This window comes from Manacus candei, unplaced genomic scaffold, assembly GCF_025592945.1.
Source record: "Manacus candei isolate 608988 ecotype Guabito, Panama unplaced genomic scaffold, ASM2559294v1 h1tg000072l, whole genome shotgun sequence".
Taxonomy (NCBI): Eukaryota; Metazoa; Chordata; class Aves; order Passeriformes; family Pipridae; genus Manacus; species Manacus candei.
The window spans coordinates 2,669,636-2,695,179 of NW_026138120.1; the positions used below are offsets into that span (position 1 = coordinate 2,669,636).

Consider the following 25,544-nt stretch of genomic DNA (forward strand, 5'->3'; position numbering starts at 1 on the left):
TGGAAACCACATCCTCATAATATTTAAAAGTGCTTCTGTTCTGGTGATTTTTATGACATAAATGCATGCATAACTACATATCTCTTCCTAACAGTGGGTAAAACTACTTTGAAATACTTAATGATATACAAGGTTATAAATCAAGAGTTCAGTTTATATGGAAACTACTTTGATATAATTTTTAGCATTGCATAGAACAACAGAGACTGTAGTAAGTACATGATGTTCTGACACTTCATCCCAGATAATGTTGCTATTTTAGGAAGAAATTGTTTTCATGGGGAAAATCACCAAAGACTTCAAGACATATTAGAAGTATCGTGCAATGTGTGATTCATTGGTCATTAGATCAGTAGTGATTTTAGTATTTAAAAAACCCAAACAAGCAGGAACCAGACTATAATTCTCATAATTAAACCAGTTAAGTTCATACCCTAATACATTTTTAGGCAAGAAGAAAACAATATTCAGCAACATTAAAGAGATTAAATAATTGAATAAATACATCATGGTTTAATCATTAGAAAATACAGTATGTGCACATTAAGACTGCTACATATATCACACATACCTAAATAAAGTGTCCTTTATACCCAGATGGGTTAAATTTATGGCAAAAAAATTGGCTTTTTTCTCAAGCATCACAACTACCCCCAGCTGCTTCATTTTGTGTACTAAAATATGGTTTAGCTGAAACTGTGTAAAAATGATTGCTGTTAGAAAACTCATTTAAGTGTCATTTATTTCTAAATTGTTTCAAGCAAATAAATTATTCCACTTAACTTAGGCAGTAATTTCTATTGATGAAATTAGTTCAAGTTCCATCTGCATGGAAAAAAATTCATGACAAAAACCAAAGTGGCTCTGCTTTTGACCATCCTATTCCACTTTCTGCATCAATTCTCTTAAGAGGTGTGATTCTGATGGTGTTATACAAGATCCTTCCACAGAAGCAGAAAAAGGAAACTCTCAAACATATTTGGTTTCACTATTTCCAGATGTGAGAGATTTAAGAGGAGCTATTAAGAGATTCTTAACAAGTTTTATGAAGTTATGAAGGGTAGTTATATGGTCTATTTTAGACGTCTAATTAAAGTGCATCCAAGAAACACTAAAGATTAGGAATGCAAGATTCCCTCTGCAGTCGAAAGTAAGAAAAGCACTTTCCCCTGCTCCATTCTGTAAATTACTTGAACCAATTAAGGAAAAGAAAATAGCATAACATTCACTGTACATTTCAGAGTTTCTTTCATCAGGAAGGTGAATCAAGTGAATCACTCAAAGCCCACTCCCAAATATGTAATTGACACAAAGCCCACCCTGAGTCCTTCTACTCACACTTGTGAGAGTGGCGCTGACTAAGAAAATTTTTAACTAAAAGGGAGGAAAGCAGTGTTAACACTCCTGTCTAAAATAGAAGGACAGTAGCATATATGACTGTCTTCTCAGCATTTCAATGGGTGTATTTCCTCCCTCACAGCAATAGATTCAGAATTAATGTATCAAACATTTATTTTTAGGATACTGAAGCCAAAAACTTCAGAGATTGGAAAGCATTGATACAGAATCAGTTGGGTGTCTGCTTCAAAGTGTGATAAAGGGTGGTACTTAAAATGCTATGGATTGCCCATACTTGCTGAATCTCTCAAGAAAGTTTTAATGTACTGCTGTTTTTTGTAATAAGGCAAATAGAACTAAAGTGATTGTGTTTCCCATACACCTCTGATTCCCATTCCCATCTTCTCCCTTCTCAACACTAAATACCCTGCCTATTTTCAGCAATAGTTAAGAGGTCTAGAGGGTTCCAAGACACAATAAGCTTCATAAAGCAACCAGGGGAGAAATTACTCATGCCTCATTTTCACAAAATTTCAGTGTCATCTTGACTGTATTGGCTTACAGAAAATTCATACAGCAGCTCCACTGCAAGAGAAAACAAGGGTTCTTTGGCATATAGAATCACTTGTTCCCCCTTTCACATGTTTGCAAGAGTTGAAGAGATGAGTTTTTTTAATCTGATATTTTATCAAATTTTAAACATTAGAATTTCAGCACTTTGTGAAATAAGGAAACAAAAACTATTAATTAAAAACAAAGAAAAAAGGATTATTCAAAGAAACTTTCTAGATGCCCCTTCGATATAGTACCATAATCACTGCTTACTAAAGGTGACCAGGTCAGGGTTAGGGTCTAGAGGTTTCCATTTTCCATCACAGAGTTTAAATTCCAGTTATGGAGAAGAACTTGGACTAGTGCTGTAGTTCTCACAAGACACTGTGGAACCTGTTTCCATTATTTATGGAAACAAAAACTCCCAGCGCTTTTACAGTTAGTCTGGTAAACAAGTAAGCAACTGAATGTCCCCACACTTCAAGGACAGTTCTCTCATCCTTGGCAAAAGGAATTTTCCAACTGATCTGAGCTGGGTCAAGAACTGTCTTGGGAGAAAGTCAAGTTAGGCCACTGGTGCCCGATCTGAATGGAAGGAACCACAAAAGGTACTACACTGAAGAAACAAATAAGTGCATTTGGTTAAAGTGCTAGGAGGTTCTGGTCTTAATGATTTAGAAAGCAGGAAAACATCATGACATCTTATTCACAGTAGTTCTATTTTAGTTTTCAGTACTTTGAAGAAAATTCAGCTGTACCTCAGAAAATGCAGTTTATACCAGTAAAAACCACTGTGCTCCTGATGCTCCCCAAAGAGTGCCAGAGCCCAATATTGCAATCCTCAAGTTATGAAATAAAAATATGTCAATGTGATAAAATACATAAATTTATTATTGCCACATTTTTATTGACGCGAAGCTTGTTTGGGTTCTTTTTTAGTTTTAGTCCTTCTTTTCTATTTAAACATTCATGCAATTTGCTTTCTACTTTTTGCCTGAAAGCTGTGGTATTAGAAGAACTTTTTGGAAAGTAGAAAGTACATTTTTATAGGAACATTTTTTCCATCTGGACATTTAAAACCACATTTATATGAAAAGTTTTTATCTTGCTGACTGAACATTAATGTTCTGAAAGATATCCATTGCAAGTAAAGATAGGATTCCTCTTTATAGACACGCTGTTTCATCATAGCATAGGTTGTTACAAATCCTGTGTCATGAAAAATCCTCTTCATTTCTTTAAAGTCTGTGATTGAGAATATTTCAAGATTAGAAAAAGAGAGATTTTCTGTTTCTAATGCAAGATAAGTTTCTGTGACCTAGACTATCTAGTTCCATGCTTCATGTTTATCATCAGTATTGTTTAAGACAAGTTTAACATTTTCAGCTAGTCTGGTCTTGTCATTTTATGAGAGCAATCTTGGAAACACAGAAGGAGGGTGGAAACACATTTCTAATGTACAATAATCCATTCATATAAAGTAACTATACTAGAAGGATTAAGGCTGTGAAATATCCCTTTCATGGTAAGAATGGGATAGATATGGTGCAAGGGTGGCTTTTAGTTGAGAGTCTCATAACTGAAACTCTCATAGTAATTTGCACTTGTGAAAATTAGATACATCTCCCATTTTTGTAAATTCTCTATTTCTCTTCTGTTATAACTATCAAGTTCTCTAGCACTATATTTTAACAACAGAACTATGTAGACGCTACTAGGAATCCTGAAATTATGTTGATCATCATGAGGATTCTTGAGTAACAAAATGTAAAAAGCTTCTGAAAATTACTTTTGAAGCTGAACACCTGCTAAAATTGAAGAATTGATCCAAAAAATTAGGATAATTAAAACTGAAGATTAATGTTTTGGTTCAGAAATATCTTTTGTTTTCTGTAATCAAGCCATGTGCTTGATTTTAAGTGCAAGTATAAATTCATTTGGGAAACACTGAGGATTTAACAATGTGGAGCAGTAAGGGAAAGAAACAAAATTCCTATAGATAATTTATTTATTTATGGGAACTATTTTACCTTCTGGATAATACAGAGAACAGTTCTTGATTCTTGTCTCATAATCCCATCACACAGGCCTGTGACTGTCACACAGGGCCATACTTCAGACCCTTTCCTATTAGGTACCCAAATTGTTTATGTAGATACCAGGTTTGATACTTGATTTCTTACTCAAGGACTAATCTGGAAAATAGGTTCATAGAGCAAGAAAGATATTGGTGGTTCCCTTCAGCAGAACAGCAAGCCATACTGTTGGACTGAGCCTGGTTGGACAACATTTCTAATTTTGCATCCCCAGCCCCAGAGATTCCATGTCATGTGGCCCAAGATGGCTTTGTCTTATGTACCAGAAAAAATACTGGTCTGTCAGAAAGCAAAGATTCCATGTTTTTTTTCACAGCCAAGCTATCAGAACACTCACTGCAATATTTTACTGTCACAAACTTTCCTTGCCAAGTCTGAAAACCTATCAGGAAGCACCTGCTTTTAAGAGTAAACTATTCTGTTATTATATTTAGTTTATTATGCCATTCACAAACTCTCCCTGGAAGCCATGAATTAGCCATGATAAATGAACACTAAAGTATTCAAGTGCTATGCAAACTGCTACAATACTCTAAGCATTAAAACATAAAATAAAATCACTGCTCTGCACAGCAATATGTCAAAATTTAATAGGTAGAAAACCAGCAACTATCAAACTAAGAGACACCATTATGAAGATTTTCTCATTAACTTCACTTTACAAAAATATTTAATTAGAATAAATACTATGTACATTTTAATTAAACATCAACAACCTATTTTATGTACTTCTAAGCATCAAAAAAGTTAGAAGACAATACTTTCATGCTATAAATGTAAAAAAAACGTTCTTCATTCTTGCTCATCTTAGAAAGACATCCCAGCATAAAACAGAATGTGTAAAGGTGGCAGAAAATGTCTCATAACCTTTAATTGAACACCTGGAAGCATTGTTTTCAATGACAGTTCATATAAACTGACATATCAACCACATCATGCTGGGGATAAAAACTGTTGTAATTCTCCAATTAATTCTAATCTCTCAGCTTTACTTGTAATTATTTCACTCAACTCCCAAAACTTGGCTTATTAAGATCTATCCATCATGGTGTAGGTCACACAGTATTTCTATTGTTGGGCTTTTTGGCCTTTGTCTTTCTTCCTTTCTGTGAGAGGACCTTGCCTACAATGAATTCATAAAAGGGAAATGTGTTTTAAAAAGCAGAATAAAGGTAAAATGTAAACTAATTACTGTTGTTCCTGATTATTTATTTATTTATTTATGAGACTAATATTTCCCTGAACTTCGTTTCCTGCTTCCCTAGAAGAGGCACTCCTTATGCTAGTCACTTGTAAGACTGCCAGTTGAACTATTTACGTGTTCTTTGCACCTTACTTATTGATGCACAGAGTGGCTGTTTTTCTTTCCACCATTTTTTATCTGGGTGATCATACGTATTTATTTAAAGCTCCTGCCTCAGGAATTTGATGTATTTCAGGTGAGATTGATACAACATCAGGTTATGATTATTTATGTTTAAAACACATACCCACAAGAAAAACAGCAGAAATTAGCAATGTTACAGTTATTCGTTACAAAAGACACAAACAGAAGGCCTGCAGCTCTCCTGAGAGTTCAAGCAATCTGTCGCAGGAGACTCACATCAGCAGAAAAATGAACACATGAACTATTCATCCTAAATGAAGCATGATTTCTTCTGTAATTAAAGCAGGTTATCACCTGCATATATATGTTTCTGTATTTATAAACATACCTCAAATAAAACGTGTTGAAATATCCAGATAGATAATTCCTTTCTAAAGATACTGTTGGTGTTTAAAGGGAACACATCTGTAATATAGAATTATTTTGTATAGTTAGGACAAAAGGGGGGGGGAACTACAATTCAGGTAGCTCCAATTGGATGAAGGCAGCAAAGTCTTTGTGCGTTTCTCCAAGAGTTACTGCTTCCACAATCTGATTTGATGATTAGCTCTGAATTGCAATTGGAACCAAAACCCTGGGTCCCCATCTGGATCCTGCTCACAGCAGTATGAAAACAGCTCAACACCTGCCTGTTTTATTTGTATAAGAATTATGACTGATGGGTTTAAATGTCTGCAGTAATTTCCATCTGTCCATCCTGACTCTTGCTGATCACTACCTCTGCTGCAGGAATCGATCAGCAGCTTGGGGAAGCAGCAATTTGTTGCTGTAATTCACAAAAGCTGTTTGGTCAGATTCGATCCACACTGCCAGTAGGAGTGGAAAGTTCTGGGAGGGGGGCAGGAGAGATGGCAAACATGAGAACCACAACAGACTTTCAGAAATACTGTAAGTAAGTTTACGAAAAATAAGATCATGTGCTATTGAGTCATCCACACATAAAAAACCTAATATCAGTTAAAACAAAACAATCAAAAAACCCCACTTTGATTCCTCATTCCCTTTATAAAAGTAGTAATTCTGAAGTGTAGTCCTTTATAAAAAACTAAAAATAAAAGACAACACAAAACACGAAGTTGCCATAGTCAATTTTCACTGTGCTTTTTCATTACGTCAGCTACCTAACTTACTTTTACTTGCTTCCTTAGCCATATCAGCCAGCTAAAAGTTACCATATGATGAAATCAGGCTGCAATTTGTTTGGTTTAGTGGCTAAACACTCATCAAGAAGATAAGAGACATGTTCACCTTTGAAAGCCAAGACTGCCCAATGTCATTCCACCGAGTGCTAGGTAGGACCACAAGCAATTTGTTCTCTGAGAAGACAGTGCTTTTAACCCTCTCACAACTATATCCATTCAGGGCAACATTTCCCTGGTCATATTCTGCACCAAAGTGAAGCTTCCCACAGTGCTACTGCATTCAGTTCATTCCAAATCATTACCTTCTGCTCACTCAGCAATCCCATCAGTCAACCCATCACTGCTTCTTCACAGCTGCTTCCTCTTTTTTTCTTTCTTGGCCAAAGATCACTTGTACAATTTTCAACCTAAGACTATCCCTTACCTCTGAAAAATCAATCAGCACTCCAGTTCATGTTGTAAGTAAACTTAAAAAAAAAAAAAAATCAATTTTGTGTTTAAGGTCACTTATAATCTAGTTTTTTAGTTTTTTTAAATACATCTTAAAGGAGAGCAGACTACTTCTTCAAAATTCACATATCATTTATGGTTAATGTCTTCAGGAACAAAAACAAGATAATAAATAATTATCTGCAATTGTTAACGAATTTGAAGAAAAAAATCATAGGTTCAGAGTGAAAAATGGCAAGTGCTTACTTCACTTCAGGGAATGCAAAATAATTGGGTGCAAGCCTGTACCCTACCAGAAGAAAATCTGGAAATATGCTTTAACCCTCACAACCTTTAGCATACCTGTAAGTGTGTAAAGAATGAATCCTCCATTTGTGGTCTCATAATGCACTGCAGTGAGTTCACATAACTGATATGGGGTAGCCAAACCTCTTTCCTTAAGGAACGACTCAATGTAGTACAATGGAAGAGCCATAGCCTGCCTAATTCCAGGCAAGAATTTGTTGGTAACAGATCCATGGAGCACACTTTGCTCTAACCACTCTCAAATACATACTCTCCAAGGCAGTACTAATAGTGTCACTCTCCTGATGAATTCTAAACATCCTATATAAGTCTAATTAAAAAAAACAAACAACCAAACAAACAAAAAATGCCAAACAAAGAGTTTAGGTAAATATTCCTGTAAAAATACACAAAGGTAATAAAGACATTCAGAATGCCTGAGGCATCCTGTTTTCTGTTCCCAATGCAGAAGCAGCTCTTCATCATGACAAAGATAACTTAGTCATACTGTAATGTAGCATAGATCTGCTTCAAACAGGGCCATTAAAGCCATAATATGTTTTAAAAATCCAAATACTAAGTTGCTGTAAGACTTCGAACAGCCCCTAAAATACAGTCTAACCATGCTGTTCTCTCACATTTTTCCTCTCATGCTGCCACCCCATTACTACAGCACTGAAGCAGACACAACTCGTAACTGTATATTTTCCTCTGAAAATCAGTGATCCTGCTGACTTTCCCTAATCTTGGCAAATGCGTAGCTCACTATCTTTCATTAATACTTATTACCTATTCTTTTCTACATTGAACTTTTAGGTATTTAAATCCCTAACATGATTCTATAACTACAGGTTTTATGAGGTGCATGCTTATTCCCACGGTTATGGAAATGGAAAAGAGAAAGTGTTAAGTACAAACTCCTGGCCTCAAGATCTTTCAACTCAATAAAGAAACAATTCAGTTTAATAAATTCAATTAATGTTTTATCTTGCAAATGTAATTCATGTATTCAAAAGAAATACATAGATTAAAATATTGTATATTTTCATTTAGATCATTAAAAAAACCCCAACAAACCAAAAAAATCTTGTCACTGATATTATGTGATTATTCTTTATTTTTAAACTTTTTTTTTACCTCCCAAAGAAGTTTTTTTTACTTGCCACAAAGAAGGGTGTTTTTTCTGCAAAAATATTTTCCTCTAAAACAATATAGTTTCCCCGTTATTTTTCATATCATTGTAAATTCAAAATGTGGGAAAAGGTAGAATTTATACAAAACCACACTCATCACAGTAGTTATCTGACATTTTGGGGAGAAAAAAAATCAAATTATTTGTCTTAGGAAAATTTTCTCATTCTAAAAATCAAATAAATGACAAAATTACCAGCTCAGAGTTCTCTTTTATACGTTTGGAATAAAATGTCGAGTCACGTTATCAAAACAAGTTGTTGAGGGAGATAGAAGGCAATAATAACTTCAGGTCCATGCTGTCCCAATGAATCCTTCTGTATTTCTATAGATTTAAAATAAAAGAAAAGCAAAATAATCCTGGCAGCTTTCAGCCCTCAAAAGTCCTAAGAACTGGTACCTGAACTTCTAGTTATCATAAGTAATGCCTGCAGAAAAAGTGAATTGAGAGCTGGCACACTGGAGGCTGTTTTCAAAATATCAATAGGGAAGACAACATATTTCTCCATAACACAATTGTCTTCAGCTGTCCTTGAAATGATTGACAGCCAGCATTAAGGTTTAGGGATGCTCAGAAGATATTTAGTGTCAAGTTCAATGTAGAATGTGCTAGTATTTTAAGAACAACACCTGTTCCAAAGCCTTTGAATACTATTATCAATCCCAGAAAACAGAAGGAGCCAGAAGCACTTGGCAAAATAAACTCTAAAAGAAGACTTTTCTTACTGTTAAAGAAGTCTCTCTCGTGTCTGCAATTTGAGACTGGCTTGTTTGTTTCTCTATTCCCCCTCCTCCCCTTTTTTCCTTCTTTCTAATTTATTTATTTTTAGATTGAGTGGGCATGAAACAACATTGCTTCGGGATCAGGTTGTTGCTTGCACACTTTTTCCTTCTAGTCACTTTAACACAAGGTAAGGTAAGCTTTCTTGTGACAAGGCAAAACTACTGTAAGCAACTGCCTTTGCTCACCTTTTCCAGGCAACAGTTGATGTAATACAGGCAACTTGCATTTCTTTCAAAAATACATTTCCTCAGAATAGTACTAACAGCACTTAATGCTCTGTAAACCCATACCTTTCTTGATTTATTGTAATATATTCATGCATCTCTATTTGCTTACACTTCTACATGTGCTTGAGGCAGCGGCTTTTTTTGTATTTCTATTGTTCTGTTGCCCTAAACAATATTCTGAGCACCTTTTCTTTGCACCCAGAAAGACTGGGAATGTGTATAAAATTGCTACCTGCACACGTAAAATAAAAAAAAAAAAATAAAAGTTGAATACATAAGAGCAATGATCACAATAAGAGAAATCTATTTTCAGGGTAAACCTATTTACTCATTGAAATGTTATCAGAGAAGAAAGTAGGAAATGTTTGGAAAGAGAAAAAAGGGTAAACTTACAGAACCTCTCTAGTGTGAATCCTGATAATCATCTAAGATTTAGAAACCCTCTAAAGAGATTTTTTCCATTCACACAGAGTACATGTTCATTCAAATATATGTCACTTCAAATATACAGATTTGTTTCGATCACTGCACTGTGTATCAGGTTTCTACCCTGAAGCAATGCAGAGGATAATATTCTTTTATTATTCAGAAAAAAAAATCCCTTATTTACTTACTCTTTTCCACTCTTAAGTTTCAAACACTTGCCTTGAATTCAAATACAGAGTTTATTTCTGTAGTAATGATGTGTGTTACTAGTCTAACTTTACATTTATAGCATTAACCTAAGACTTAAAAGTGGTGTGATTAATGAATTATATATATCCTCTGAATGGAAGAACTGCATAATTATCATTCTATCTTCTTTCTGTGTAACAAAAAAGAAGAGAACACTACCTGACAACTTGAATACATCAGCGTTTTCTATAGCAATAAGATGTTCTCTGAATAAAATATACCATAATGACCATTTTTCATGATTTTAAGGAATAGCCCAGTGATTGCATATTAAAAATGGTACCTGCACACGTTTTTTTTCCCTTGAATTAGATCCTTTGGACCAGAAATCAAGAATTAAGAAACATGATTGTAAGATGCCTCCAAAACTTTCAGGTCTAACTTCAGTTCAGGTTAGAATCAGAAGTTACTGTAGCTGTTGAAAGCAAAGATCACCAAATAACCCAAGCTTAAATTATGAGGTTCTACACCTTCAACATTTGTGCCAAAAGAAGAGGAAAAGATTTTCCAATTAGCTTCTTAATCTAGCCTCTTGGTTATTTCCAGCAAAGAGCAACAACAGATTCCAAACATCCAACCCCTGGTTTATATTCAAAATCACATTTGTCTTTTTTTAGTAACAGAGCTACAGTGAGCTGCAACACAGGCCACATCTTACAGAGACAAGTACAGAGAGGCAAAGTCTGCTCTTTTGCTCTCTGAGCTGAGAACAGGCAATATTTTTTCCAGTGTTGACTGTATACTTTTGCAGTGAAAAATACGTAATTAATTCAGGAAACTTCATTATTTACTTATCCAAGGATATAAGTAAAAAGCCCAAAACAATTCTTCATTAACATAAGACCAACAGCATCTGACTCACTTCATCTTTATGACAAAGAACTAGACCAGCTTTACTGCACCTGCACTCCCTCAGAGGGAGAGTTTGACAGACCACGAGCTTTTTCACTGTCACTGCTTGGAAGTCTCTTTGACACTAATCAGTGAATATCATAGTTTGAGTCACCCTTCTTTGGACACAGGATTTTACAGAATCACAGAATCAATTAGGTTGGAAAAGACCTCTGAGATCATCAAATCCAACCTTTGACTGAACACCACCACGTCAATGAGACCATGGCACTAAGTGCCACATCCAGTCTTTCCTTAAACACCTCCAGGGTCAGTGACTCCATCAGCTCCCTGGGGAGCCCATTCCAATATCTAATCACCCTTCTGTGAAGAATTTCTTCCTAACGTACAACTTAAACCACCCCTGGCACAGCTTGAGACTATGTCCTCTCGTCCTGTCACTTACTGCCTGGGAGAAGAGACCAACCCCCACCTGGCTACAACCTCCTTCCAGGCAGTTGTAGAGTGATAAGGTCACTCCTGAGCCTGCTCTTCTCCAGGCTAAATAACTCCAGCTCCCTCAGCTGCTCCTCATAGGACATGCACTCCAGACCCTCCACCAGGTTTGCTGCCCTTCTCTGGACCCTCTCCAGCACCTCAATGTCCTTCCTGAATTGAGGGGTCCAGAACCAGACACAGGATTTGAGGTGTGGTGTCACCAGTGCCAAGTACAGGGGTAGAATCACTTTCCTGGTCCTGCTGGACACACTGTTCCTGATATAGCCCAGGATGCCATTGGCCTTCTTGGACACCTGGGCACACTGCTGGCTCATGTTCAGCTGGCTATCAACCAACACCATCAGGTCCTTTTCCGCTGTGCCACTTTCCAGCCACTTTGCCCCCAGCCTGTAGCTGCAGCACATTTTGTCTTTGTAAGGTGGACCATTCTGATCCTGGAGTCTGATCAATGACCTTCTTCCCCTGAAGTTCAGTTGTTGTTTCCCTACATCTGATACTGCTGCAATTCCTTGAGCCCTTCTGGGAGAGAACCACTAAGCAGCCAAGAAGCACTTTCCTGCTTTTGAAGTTTTTGTGATATGATTATGCAGCACATTGATCAGTGTAGGGAGGCTAGGATTCACCCTGAATGAGACATAGAATCTGACAATGAAGTTGCAGAGAGTGTTAGTGCATTGGTTCAACCTAGCAGACATCACTAGTTTGTTTATGAGACAGAAAGGCAAGCGATGGGGGTAGCTGGTGAAGAGTGGGGGAGGAATCTGACCCTGCAATCTGGAAACATCACTGCATACAGAGGCTTTCAGCTCTGTACCAACTGATGATGATGCAAAAGAAACAACCTGGTTCTGCCCACAGTACCAGCAGAAGTATGCTGGCATCACATTTGATATGCTCAAATCTGTATGTTCTGATCAGGAATCCTGCAATCGCACCTGAGGGTAACCAAAGCAATCAGAAAACTGATTCCATCTGATCAACAAGGAAAAAAAAAGTTATGAAAATTGCTGCTTAGGTGCAAAGCTCTTTTGTTAGTACTTGAGCAATGTTTTAATTGGAAAACATATCTGAATATATTTGTTCAGCAAATACAGAATTATCTAATTGTCACCACTGACGGTGAGCAAGAAGGAATTAACTCAGCTTGATCTTCAGAGAAGACTGATCACGCAAGATTGATAATAAGAATGTGAAGTACACACTTAATTTGGAAACTGATAAGATTTGACAGACAAGAGATAATTATAGAACTTCAGCTGTCATTTTATAGTATAACTATACACAAAATTGTTGTCCTTTTTTTGATTATAAATTAATGAAGTTATTTGCTGAATCTCTGTTAGCTTTTCTCCATGAGAAAGTCTCACAGATTTTCAACAACAACGACCCCCGCTATGTATTTAATCTATTTAAATAAATAAATAGTGCATAGAGAGTATTTTTATTTACATATATATAAATGAAAACAATAGAACATAATTTCCTACCATGCAACTGTTTTTTAATACTTTGCCTAATCTAAATAGGGTTAAGAAGCACAAATACCCAAATTTCCAATTCAAAAGCTTGAAGTGAAATAACTCACTTCAGACATTAAGTTTCTTAATATTTGGTGGCGGGGTTAATTATAGGCTTATATTTGAAATATTTTCACACTTGAAAATTATATTTTATTCTGAAAATATAAAAAGAAAAACAAACCCCCAAACCAGCAAAAAAACCCCTAAGCCAAAACCTACTCATTTGAAAATTTTTGTATTTTTTTTCCCAATTGGCAATAAACTCGTTGCTAACAGAGGGAGCAAAAAGTCTTTGGATGACCTGGTGCTTAGCTATTGGGGGGGGGGGGGGGGCAGGGGAAAGGAGCCCTTTGAGAAAGCATTGACTTAAATTACAATGTCAGGAACACAAAAGATATTTTCAAGTTGTGAGAAGGTGGAGGTACAATAGCACATAGGCAGATCCAAGAGTTCTGCCATGGAAATCCAGATAAGCAAACCTTTAATGCTGTTCTTCCACGTGTGCAACTCATGTAATAGGAAGTTTGCAGGAAATCTCTGCAATCCCCTATACAGCTAAGAGGCACCCCAAAATTAATCTAATTCTTTTGCTTAGCACATATACCCTGGTTTCATATGTAAAGAATATTTATGTATAACATACAGACAACAAAATATCTACTGAGAGCATTCTGAGCACCTGAAGAACCTGTCAAGCAGCTGTTATATAAGTTTTTGAGATATTCAATTTTTCATAACTGCTAATTAGACATAAATCATTGCAAAAGTAAAATTTAAAAAATTATTTGAATTAATTTTTGAAAATTCCGTGCAAAGCAAAGCATACTTTCTAATATTATCTGGAATCCCTTCTTGCACTCTTGCCCGGAATTAGAATTATCCCTCTTCTGGATTAAAGATGCATTGGTGGATTAGTCTATCACTGATGACAACATAATATATCCTTCCCACAGGCTTAAACTGGAAAGAGGTCTGTTAACTACAGAGTATATTAGAACAACTGCCAAAAAACCCCCAATACCAAAAAACCTTTGGCAGTATTTTAACATTTAAATATCATCATGTGTGAGGTCAAAGCAGTTTGTGAAACATAACCTCAGGTTCACTGCCATGTATCAGTCCTATTCCTTTCACAGACTGTATCGTCTGTAAAACTAGTGAGACATGGGACTGATTCCTGCAAGGATTAGCCACTGATATTACTTTTATCTTGAGCCACCTGAACAAGCTCTGGAATACCAACCACACAGGCACTTTAAGTGAAAAATAAATTAGTTTTAATTTTTCTTCTTGATGCTTGGATATATATACACATTTTGCAAAACTGTACTTTTTAATTTGGTTTCTTTTTGTCAGTTTAGAAGTATTAATTTTTATATTTAAATTTAGGATTTTCAAAGCTACAAAGGAGATAAGCTATTTCTGGAGGTTTTAAATTTAGTTATGATGTGGAGTGATCCACAGAACTTTGTTTCAGATCACATCAAGTTGATTCATTGCTTTACCCTAACACTCTAAAGTAGATATTATGTTATTTTGTAAATTAAGAGACATACTACCAGATTTCGATAGAATACCACCATCCTCCAAAGTTTTACTAGATGTAAGACTATCTAGTTCATAAAACATCATGTGAACTACTGGGAATATTTCACATGTCAATAATCATACCATAACAACTTCTAGAATACGCTTGCTTAATATTTGAGGTAAATTCTGGAACACTAACTAAGCCCAAAAATCTCTGTGCCTGTAATAAAAAAATAATGTGCTGTATTTTCTGGTGAAATTAAATATCTAATTACATTATTTTCCAATTACATTCCAGGAAAAAGTAGATGAGTTGTTAGCATTAAATTTCAATGTAAGACACTGAGGTCTGTTTCTTGTTTAAGAAAAGATCATTCCATTTGACTTCATGAAGCGCAGGAGAATCATTGCCTTAAAAGTGTGGCTCCATTTGGGTATAGAATTCAGCTAAGTAATAAACTTTCTACCACACTTATCTGTTGGTGTCACTGAGATGTGGATTAAACATTTTTCTAGTGTTTTATTTAATAAGAGACCTGCATGACATCATTAACATTGCTTGCTAAATTGGATCTTTGAAGAACGGTATAGAATTCATGAAGCATTTGTGTGCACAGCTCGCAGGCTGCATGCTCCATCCTTTGAAAGGAAGCCATTGTAAAGGGGGAGGGTCCTGAGCACAAAGAAGGGAAGAACTGCTTTTCTGGCAAATAACAGTATCAGCAGCAAAACTCTTATTAGTACTGCTTCAGTATGCAGTAAATAATACTCATACACTTCACAGCAATAAAAGGGTGGAGGATGGGGGAAAAGGACTTTGAGTTCTGCAGTTGAAGGAATTTAAAGGTACATCTAAGCAGTCTTAAGAGACACTGCTTTATAGAGAAGTATCAGTTACATACAGCCCTGGATCATAATTATTTGTGTATGCTCAGATTAGCAGAACAGTTATAATAAAGCTCTGTGCTTCTCTGCAGTTGATCTCAGTGACTGTATTATTTTCTTGACATTTTACAACTTATTGATTCAACAATCACAGTTCAGTTGTCTTAATCACACAGTAATCAAACCATCGAGGAAATGCCAATAGATATGCAATCAAGATTTCAAACCAAATAGATGGCAATGTTTTCAGTCAAGAAACCGCCAGTAGCAACTCAAATCTGAGTTGTTTTTCCTCCACGATGTATGCCTGGGTTTTTAGAAAGGGAATTAAAGGGAAGGGAGTTCATTTTGGTCCAAATCCACTATCTCCCCCTTCCTTTTTAGTTGCTTTAATATGAGTGAGCCCCATCAAAGAAGAAACAAAACTCAAGACTCCTACAGGCGAGTCCTAACCCACGGCCGGAGGGGGAGCACGCCAGCCCCCCACGGGAAGGCAGTGCCTTGCCGGGAAAGCTCCCGGCGGAGCCGGGGCGCCGCGGGAGGAGCCGTGTGCGGGAGCTGGGAGCGGAGCCCAGCGCCGGACCCGCCCGAGGCCGGGACCTGTCCACGGTTCTGCAGCCGGGCGGCCGCCGCTGTCGGCGGCACCGCCGAAGAGCCCTTCCCCTGCTCCTGGCTGCCTCCCTCCACTAACGCCCTGCAACAGCTGCTGCCACGGATGAACCCGATTTACGGGAACTCAGCTTTTAGGGAGGAGATTTAATATGGGGGCTGGAGGTAATAAAGACAAAAAAGAAAATCCCAAAACCTCCCGCCAAAGCCCTGCCCAGGCTCTGAGCGAACCTTTCCCTCGCGGTCTCTCGGCTGCTCGGGGCGCTGGGGAAGCCCCAGCCCAGTGTACAACTTTCCTGCAGGGATCCTGGCTCCGGTCCCCTTGAAGCCTCCGGACAGGGGGTCAGGGGCAGAGGGTACCGGGCACCCTCCTCACCTGCAAAGCTGTGGAGAAACCAGGCAGGAGAGTGGGAGAGGCTGAGAGCTCCCTCGCCTCCCCCTCCTCATTGCCGGCTTCTGGTACCAAGGAAACCCCAGGGCGGCGGAGGGGAGGGAAGAGGAGCCTCCCACCACACGCGCAGCGCCCTCCGTGTATCCCCTTCTCCGGGCGTCCGGAGCCCCAGCCCGGACTCACGTGTGCCGTCAAACCGGGTGGCGATGGTGTCGAGGAAGGTGTTCTGCGGTGCCAGTAATCCCTTCATAACCGGCATTTTTCCAGCGCGGTGCGAGGTTCCCCATCAAAGTTTGTCTACGAGGGTGGTTCGAGAAGAAAGTGCATAGGGCGCCCGGGGGAAGGCAGGGAGGGAGGAGGCGGAGGGATAGAGGGGAGGAGGATGGGGATGCCGCCGCGCCGCCTCCGGCGCCTGGAGCCCCCCTCTCGTCAGCCCCGACACCGCACAGCGCTCCCGCTCCCGCTCCCGCCCCCGCTGCGAGTGCCGGGCGGGGCGGCGCGGGGCGCGCACAAGTGCGGGACGGAGCACAGGTGGGGGGCCGAGCACAGGTGAGGGGCCGCGCCCCCTCCCCGCACCCCTCTAAAGGCAAGGGGGACAGGGGCGCCAGTGGAAAGCGGCCGTGAGGGAGGACAGGCCGGAGAAGGGCAGGGAGCTGGGGAAGAGGCACTTTTATCCACCTGTGGCCGGAGCCGGGTGGGGCGGGGCGGCACAGCACAGGGACCGGCGGCCACCCGGGCGCTGCGAGGCTTCTTCCGCCCCCGCCAGGTTTCGGCTCTACCACGAGAAGTTTCCCAGGCCTATTAGCTCACATGAACCCTGTTCTATGAGTAACAATATCGCAGCGTAAAGCACGGGCTCTTAAGCTGCTGGAAGGAGAAACGCCCTTGAAGGATAGTAAATGCCTCTGTAGGTGCTCAGTGGAGAGCAAGACTAGAACATGGATAATGCTCCATCAGGTGTGTGATCTCAGGCATTATTTGTATTTATGTATTTATTTAAGGGATAGACACTTGCTGTCACTGTGAATATCTCCTAGAATATTCTTTCAAAATTTTTCCCTGAAAAATTCATGAAATAAATATATTTTTTTTCTGCCAGCCAAAAAGAGAATTGAGATTTATGTCCTAGATCAGGAGGTGTAATGTGTAAATTAAAATAAATAAATATATAACAATAGTATTGAGGTAGCAGGCACTCCCCATTGGGATGAGTAACCTGCTCAGGCTGGTACCATGGCTCTTTAAATGCTGCCAGATAACTCTCCATAGTACAGTCATTTCACTCAGTGTAGCAGCAATGGCAAAACTTCTCCGTCTTCTTTCAGGACTAAAATACTCTAGAAAAAAGAAGTGGAAGTACGCTCCCTAATCTAGAAAATCTCTGTACAGAGGAAGCCTGTTGGGCTCTTGCTATTTCACAGTATTGCTTTTCTGTATTTTTTGTGATTCCCATTTATTTATGGTTCTCTCTTTCTCCATGTAGTTAGAGGACTTTGATTCCCACTTTTTAGCTTAAGCAGCCAGAGAGAGGTTCCAGAAGAGATGAAAAGGGTCTTTCTTTACAGCACATAATTAAAAGTAAAAAACACCAAGAACCTCAGAAAATGCTGATGCATAGGGTTTATGGCATAATATAAAGTCTACCCGTGGTAACCCCTCCTTGGCTCTGAAGAACACAGCAATATTTTGCTGAGATCATGAATCTGTCCAATTGTCCTTGTAGTAGAAGCCTGTACAAATCAGCTGACGTAGAGCTGCCAGCTCAGTTTTCAGAAGCAGCACGTGAAAAGAGAGACTGCCTTACGCTACTTTGGAAGTCTCCAAGATCACACAGTACCATCAGTTTATTAGCTAGCTGATAAACTTCAAATTCCTGTCAACCTTGTCCTTAAACTGTACGAACACCAGTATTGCCCTTAAAATGTACAATTTTTAATACTGAATGCCAGAAATTTTTAATTTTCTTTACTTATTATTCTCACATCTTCTAGTTCAATATAAGCAGAGTCACAAAATTAATTTCTCTTGATAGGTTTCCATTTAATTTCACTGGCTATTTGGGTTTGATGGTACAGCATGTACCTACCTATGAAATAAAGAAAACTCTGTTCCACTAGAGCATGATCAGATTTTCAATTCTGACAAAATGTTCAGCACAGAGGTTGTTAAGGTAAATCTGAATATTTGAAATCTGACAAGGGACTAACCTATGTTGTAGCTGTGTGTTGTGGTTGTATTTCGGTTTGTGTTCTTTTCCATGGCTTGCCTAAACATCATTTTAGTAGGTATATGGTGAAGGAGAAAGGAATATATTCTTAATTTTACTACAGGCAGCCAGGAGACAGTAACTCATACATGCAAATTAAAGTTATAAATTTATTTCTTAATTTTGATCATCACGAAAAGGGAAAAAGAGACTATTTTCCAGGGGAGTCAAATTGTTATCTGATAAGTCTGCAAGCCCATAAGTGACTAAGACTGAACCTCCTCACACACAGAGACCACCAAGTCTGAGCTGTAATCATACAGTTTGAGGGTTCTATTATATAACAGCTTCAGTAAGTTTAGAGCTTTATTAAGAGCTCATGGAAATTTCTTAACAATCATGAGACAGAAAATCCTTGAATAAAGCCTTAAGACTTAGATTGGGCAAAAAAAATGCCAAAAATTTATGCAAACACACACCTCAGAAAGGATGGATATGTGCCAGAGGAGTTACATGGCATATTTCATGATAATGGTGAACACAATTTACAGTTATTGAAATATATTCACCACTAGTCAGGAGGATGTGATAGCAATGGCAGTGAAAACTCTACCAACGATGAAATTCTAGTGATGGACAAGAGCGAGGGACAATTCCAAACTCTTTACAAGGAGAACATGCCAAACGCCCCTTCACCTGTGAGAACTTCAGAAAAGAGGAAGTTTGCTGTGCTTTACGAATACTCACAACCTTGGCGTACTCTTATAAATTGGTTATGGAAATAACTATGTACTATGAACAACTGGTAACAATTAAGCTTCTAAAAATAATGTTTGTGTTCTACATATCACAAAACAACCATCCAAACTTCTCTGAAGTAGAACTAATGAAACATATTACAAAAATGATGCATTTAAATAGCCTTAAACTACAGAAGAAGAGAAACTGAAGTACAATATCCAGTTTTACACTTGTACTTAGCATATTCTACAACCTTTTACTTATTAGAGTAATCCTCCTTAGTAGAGACTGGTACCTAACTTCAGAGAGTTAGCTGCAAAACACAAAATGTTAAAGTTGCTCAAAGCAGAAAAATATAGCAGGCTGAAATTTCAGTGAGTTAAGTAGCTCAGAAAAGCAGAGAAAAGAGCTAAGAGTATATAAAAGAAAGGTGAAGGAGCAGCTGAAGTTTGCAGTCAATTCCTGGAAAATTATTTTTTAAGCTTTAAACAAAAAGCAAACCAGGGACTCTGAATAGTCACAGACTGATTTTCATTTTCTTCTTTTTTATTTTTTTATGTTTAAGAAAAAGTAAAATACAAAAATACAAACCAAGGTGATTTTTATCTTGTTTCAGGAAATCAGCTTTCAATTTTGATATATTAATTTTGAATGTTTCGGATATTTAGACATGGTCTCTAATATATTACATATATTTGCTGGTAAGGACAGATAAGTAAGAGTTGAAAACTAACTTTGATTTTCGTGTATAAATCAATATCCATGTAAAGTAAATAGCCCACTCCCTGTATTCCTATCTTTCTTTGTTCACTGTGGAGCATTTTGCTGAATTCAAAACATAAGTATATATAAAAATATATATATTAAAGTTAAGAAAGTCAGTACCAGAGCTGAGAAACCAAGTACTAATAGCACTGCTGCTACTCTTCAGGTTGCCATTAGCATCCAGAGACTACAGTTTAGACCAGAAGTACTATCTAAAAAAATAAGGTTTGTTGCTTCAAATAACTCAACAATATATAAGTATATCATATAAATATATATATATATAAACTATATTCTCAGCCATACATTTCCCCCTACTTATCCACAGCCACTTGGGCACTTAACATAGCCCATTACATTGTGAGGCACTGAATAATCTTTTTAAATATTGCTTGTTACCCAGAAATGAGGGTATGTGCAGAGTTTTGCACAGAATGTATGTAAGGAGCAGCATGTTGTAGCATTTTTGGTCATAATTGTACACCTTTTTTCTTCATTTATTGTTTAAATAAAAGCACATATTCCAAATTTTGTTATTAATATTCTACAGTACAATGATTTACCTCGTAAAATAAGGAGTTAGGAGTTGCTTATTGCTTCCCTGGCATAACCACTTGACCTCAACTTACCTGCTGCAATTATGCAAATAAAAACAGCTAGTGAAAATCAAATTAACAAGGACTGCCTGCAGCTTACTTTTGTGCTTGAAATTGCCACCCACTTATTTGTTTGTTAACCTTGGCATCCAGTGGAAAAAAGGGAATTATGAAGCAGCCTGAAAATTCCAGGAAAGGGCAAAGAACGGCAACCTGCTGTTCATCCTCCATGAACAGGCTAATTTAGCCTGAAGTAGTGCGTGTTAAGAGTATTATCCTAATAAATGATCACTGTGCTTCAAGAAGTGCCTTTTGTTGTGCATAAGCCAGCAACAGAACTTTTCAAGAATAGAGCTGCATAATTGAAGCTCTGCCAAGCAAGGGACAGTTTAGATGCAAAGCTGGCACCTCTGGCTCAGGAGGACACTAAGTTCCTATAAACTGGAAAAGGTTGCAAGCAAGCAGAAGAAACCATACATGGCACTACCTTGAATGAAGTTAAAGATTCAAACCTCACTTTTCCTCTGCTGCTGGCAAACATCCATGAAACATTTTGGCAAAAGCCTCATTTCTAAGCTTAAAAGGATTCAAGCTTATCAATGTTAACAGACGTCATTCACTAAGGTACTGAAAAATTGATGTGGTAGATTCACAAGGTTCTAATTGTATTGATATCACCATCATATTGGGCTGTAATTTATGTACTTGTTTCCTTTTAATATATATAGGAAGTCACACATCATGTTTCATTTCATTACATATGAATGAACTCAACTACTCAGAATACTCAACTACTTAGAATAACAGTTTATGTGATATTGATTTGGTATTTTATAGTTAGAAAGCTCTTGCTATATTCAGACCCAGGTTTCACATGTGCTGTGGATTTACAAAAAGAGGAGATGCTGCCTCTTGTTTTCTGTAAAGCAGAAAGTGAATTAAGACCTGAAGATAGCTCAGTTGTCAAACCAAAAAATTAGTCAATGGTGAATAGACTCTACCAGATCTAAAAATCAATAAGGTTATAAAATTTCTATTTCTGTCCCCACTTTCCTATCCATAAAAGCAGAATCATAGTTTTCACGTTCAATGATAGTGTGGATACTATTAACGTGTGTGTAACAACAAAATTTTGCAAAAACATCTGATAAAGCTAGAAGCAAATTAGCAGTTGTCATTCAACAGATGTTTGGATCGTGTTCAGAAAGGTATTGAAGCACATTTCAAACAACAAAGAATTAAGAATACACTGAATTGTTCTATCATTAATTGAGCACCATCATGTGGGGAAAAAATACTCATTGTTTACAGGAAAAAAATACTGCCTAAAGGAGAAATGTGCATCTATACTCAGAATTAACATCCAAAGCTGAATAAGAAATATCTAGTTTGAATCAATTTTGGTTTCCATCAGAAAACAAAATCAAAAACAACCCAGCAAACCATCCAAAACCCTCAAAAATAATACTACTAGTATTAAATAAATTTAAAAAAAAAGTCACGTTACACTTCTGCAGATGAACCTATGGTTAGCTAAACGGGAACAGAAGTTTTCTTCTTAAAATCTATGCGGAAAAATAAAGATAAAAAGAAAATTGGATTCAGAAGAGACTGAAATGTAAAAGCTTATTTTGTATTTCCTGGATATGAAAGACACTGCAAGCCTGTTTACCTCACTGTGGCATTGCGGTGATGTTAAAGGATCCTGTAGGTTATGAGGAGAGTTGTTTTGGTTCCAGTTCTTTCCTTTGAATACTTAGTGAATGCAAATGCAGCTGTTGAGATAGATCTTATACAGTAATATCAGAACTTCACTTATTTATGACCTGGAGTTTAAAATTATTTCACTATAAAAAGTTATCCATTTAAGTTTATCTACTTGAATTCAAAGAGTACCATACCAGAATTATTTGCAAATTAAGATTGTGCTTAGCGAAAGAAAAGGAGTCTCAGTCTAAAAGATTAAGAGGTGATACTGACTGTATAAGAGACATAGTAGGATGCTTAGAATAAAGAATAATCACAAGCACAGCTCTAGATATGGGATTTGCTCTTAAGCCTTAAACATGATCTTCCTACATGCAGATGTAAAAAGTGATTCCTCTCACAGATCCACCAAAGCTAATTAGAAATTATGCTGCCTTCTTTCCACACATATATCCCCTGAACGTTGGGAAATAACCATCTAAATTTCATAATCATTTTCTAAACACTATTATTAAAACGCAACTCCAAAGATAACACAAATTCCTTCATAAGTACACCTATTTTAAAATTATTAAACCAGATAAGTGGAAAATCATTTATTCTATTCCTCACCTGATTTTTTTTAGCACAACAAGAGCTAATAAGTGCAAAATTACTGCTTAAGCTTCTTCAGTATCACCAAAATATCTCACACGACTCAGCAATATTTTTCATGGCTTGCACCAGTGCAATAAAGACCAGGATGGGACACACCAGCTAGTTTTACTTTATTAATATTTCTGATTTGCAAAACACTACAGGTAAGGCTAAAAGAATTAAACAGTACAGCTATGCTGGTCCCTAGCAGTGTTGTGGTGCTGATTTGAATTACGATTTTGGTGACCATTCATGAAGCGACAAGAGAGCAGTAAGTGACAGGAACACTGTTTTTCATAAATCACTGCAAGTCACGAAAGGCTAGCAAGACACAGAAAAGTCAAAAGGAAACAGAATAGTATTTCACTAGATGTCATCTTCAATTTTGTTTTCAGTGTAATTGCTTTGACAGAGGATTCATTAATAAAAAGCCTGGATGACATTACTGAGTTTTATTTCCTTTTTTCCTCTTGGATTTTACTGCATTTTAAGACATGAAAATCTCATATTAAAATATAAGATTAATAGCTAAAACATGTTAGATAGCATTCAAAGTTTCCACGCTCATAATACACAAGTATTTCTATTACTTCATATCACAAAGACACAAAATTTAATGCTATGATGTACGTATTTTAATAGACATGTAAATTAATACAAAAATTAGATCTGACAGTTTTTCTACAAAAAACATGCTACTAGAGAGACATAGGTGCAAATTCTTTGCTATTTAAAGATTTTGATTGGAAATACGGATAACATTCAATTATATGGCTGTTTTTTTTGTGAATTGAACAGTAAAAGCATTCTCAAAGCTGCAACTGGCAAGCTTCACAGAAGCAAATATCTGACTTCAAGTATTGCTGTTAAGTTTTGCTTTAGGAAACTCCCAGCAGGGAAAATTCAGGTTCTACCCCATTATGTAGGTATAATAAGCGTATTTCGTAGTACCCTTCACAACACCTAAACAATATCTGGACTGTATTTGTGAACTTCATTCTTTTAGCATTGTTTTACACAGTAGGGATTCAGGGTTAATACTTATGGCAGGTCAAATGTACCTTCTACTTCAATTGAAATTTTATGTGACTTTAATGGACTCTAAAAGTATCCTGAGGTCTTTAATCTTTGCCATAGAAGACTGTAGATACAATGATCAAAAGTGTGATAAAATACAGAGATCAAAAATTTTGTTTGTTGTATCATTAAAATATTATAAGTAGGGGCTTAAAATACTTCCATTAAAAAAAGTACTAATTTAAAAATATCTAAAGTGAGTTAGACTTATTTCATGAATCCTTGCATCAACTAGAATAGACAAAATTGCTACAGATACTGCAATATATATAACCTTTCTGAAATATGAGAAAAGCAATAGGAACCATTTTCCACAGTTTTTAGATAAAACTTTTTTTAACTACGGTTCAGATTATATGACTTTTCCATTATACCAGTGATCACTGGTATTCTTCCCACTTAAGTCAATTACATGGGAGTCTAAAAATAAATCTAAAAAACCCAACAACAACAACACAAAATCCACAACCTTTTGACATGCAGTAAATCTTATTTCTACATTACAAGTTCTTCAGAAGACAACAGATAAACTGCAAGCAATTAAAGAACAAGAGTCTAACTTGATCCATCCTCAAGGGTATAACAGAACAGCCTTAATATTGATTGGTTTGCTTTTTAATCTTCTCTAACTCATCAACTTCTTTTCCATCTTAATAAGAGTTTCATTAGTTGTTCTTCTTATGAGGCCATTTTACAAGAAAAATAAAGATACCTCAGTAGTCATATGTAATGTTTTTCTACCTAGAAGATACTCAATATCTTCACAAGTAAACTAAACAAATGACCCTGTTTTCATCCTTATTAGAAACGCATACACCTTTCTCTCTTATTTTAGAACATTTATTTCCATAAACGTGTCTTCACTGAATGTGTGATGTGAGTTAGATATTTATGAAGAGAAACACTGCAAAGGGATAGGCATAGAAAAGGAACACTGCAGGAAAAAAGCTCCACTGCTGGTTTGGAGAAAAAGAACCACACTCAATGAGTAAGACATTATTGGCAAAGAAATCCTGTGTAGGTAGACAGAAGAGGAAACATTTGATAGGTGAAAGTTACCATATTTGGCACAAGAATAAGCTTTAAACTAAATCTGTTGTGCAACACATGTGACATCAGGCAAAACGGGGTTTAAGTAGGAGGAGATGATATCTAGGGAGAGAAGAGTGGGCAGCACACCAGGTCTAAGAGAATGAACAGCAAGAGATTCAGGCAACGCTTAGTTGTGCAGAGGCCAAAAAAAAAAAAAAAAAAAAGAAAAAGAAAATGAAAAAAAAGTACAGTATTTTTGTCTGTAACCGAGACCATTGTGAGAATATGTAACTCAGGATTAAGGTGAGTTTTATGCTGGAATCACATCCATCCTGGTTTTGCTTGCTCTTCTTCCAGCTAACTCCAAACAGG

General features: G+C 37.2%; 1 protein-coding gene across 1 annotated transcript in view; it reads right to left on the bottom strand.

Annotated features, from left to right (window-relative positions):
• The window catches only part of KCNH8 (potassium voltage-gated channel subfamily H member 8), a 177,994-nt gene extending 160,890 nt beyond the window's left edge, over positions 1-17,104 (bottom strand). The window contains exon 1 of the mRNA XM_051808258.1: positions 16,596-17,104. Coding sequence (XP_051664218.1) covers positions 16,596-16,671 — 76 coding nt within the window. The 5' untranslated portion in view covers positions 16,672-17,104. The remainder of the gene's footprint in view (positions 1-16,595) is intronic.
• Between the last annotated feature and the right edge of the window lie 8,440 nt (positions 17,105-25,544).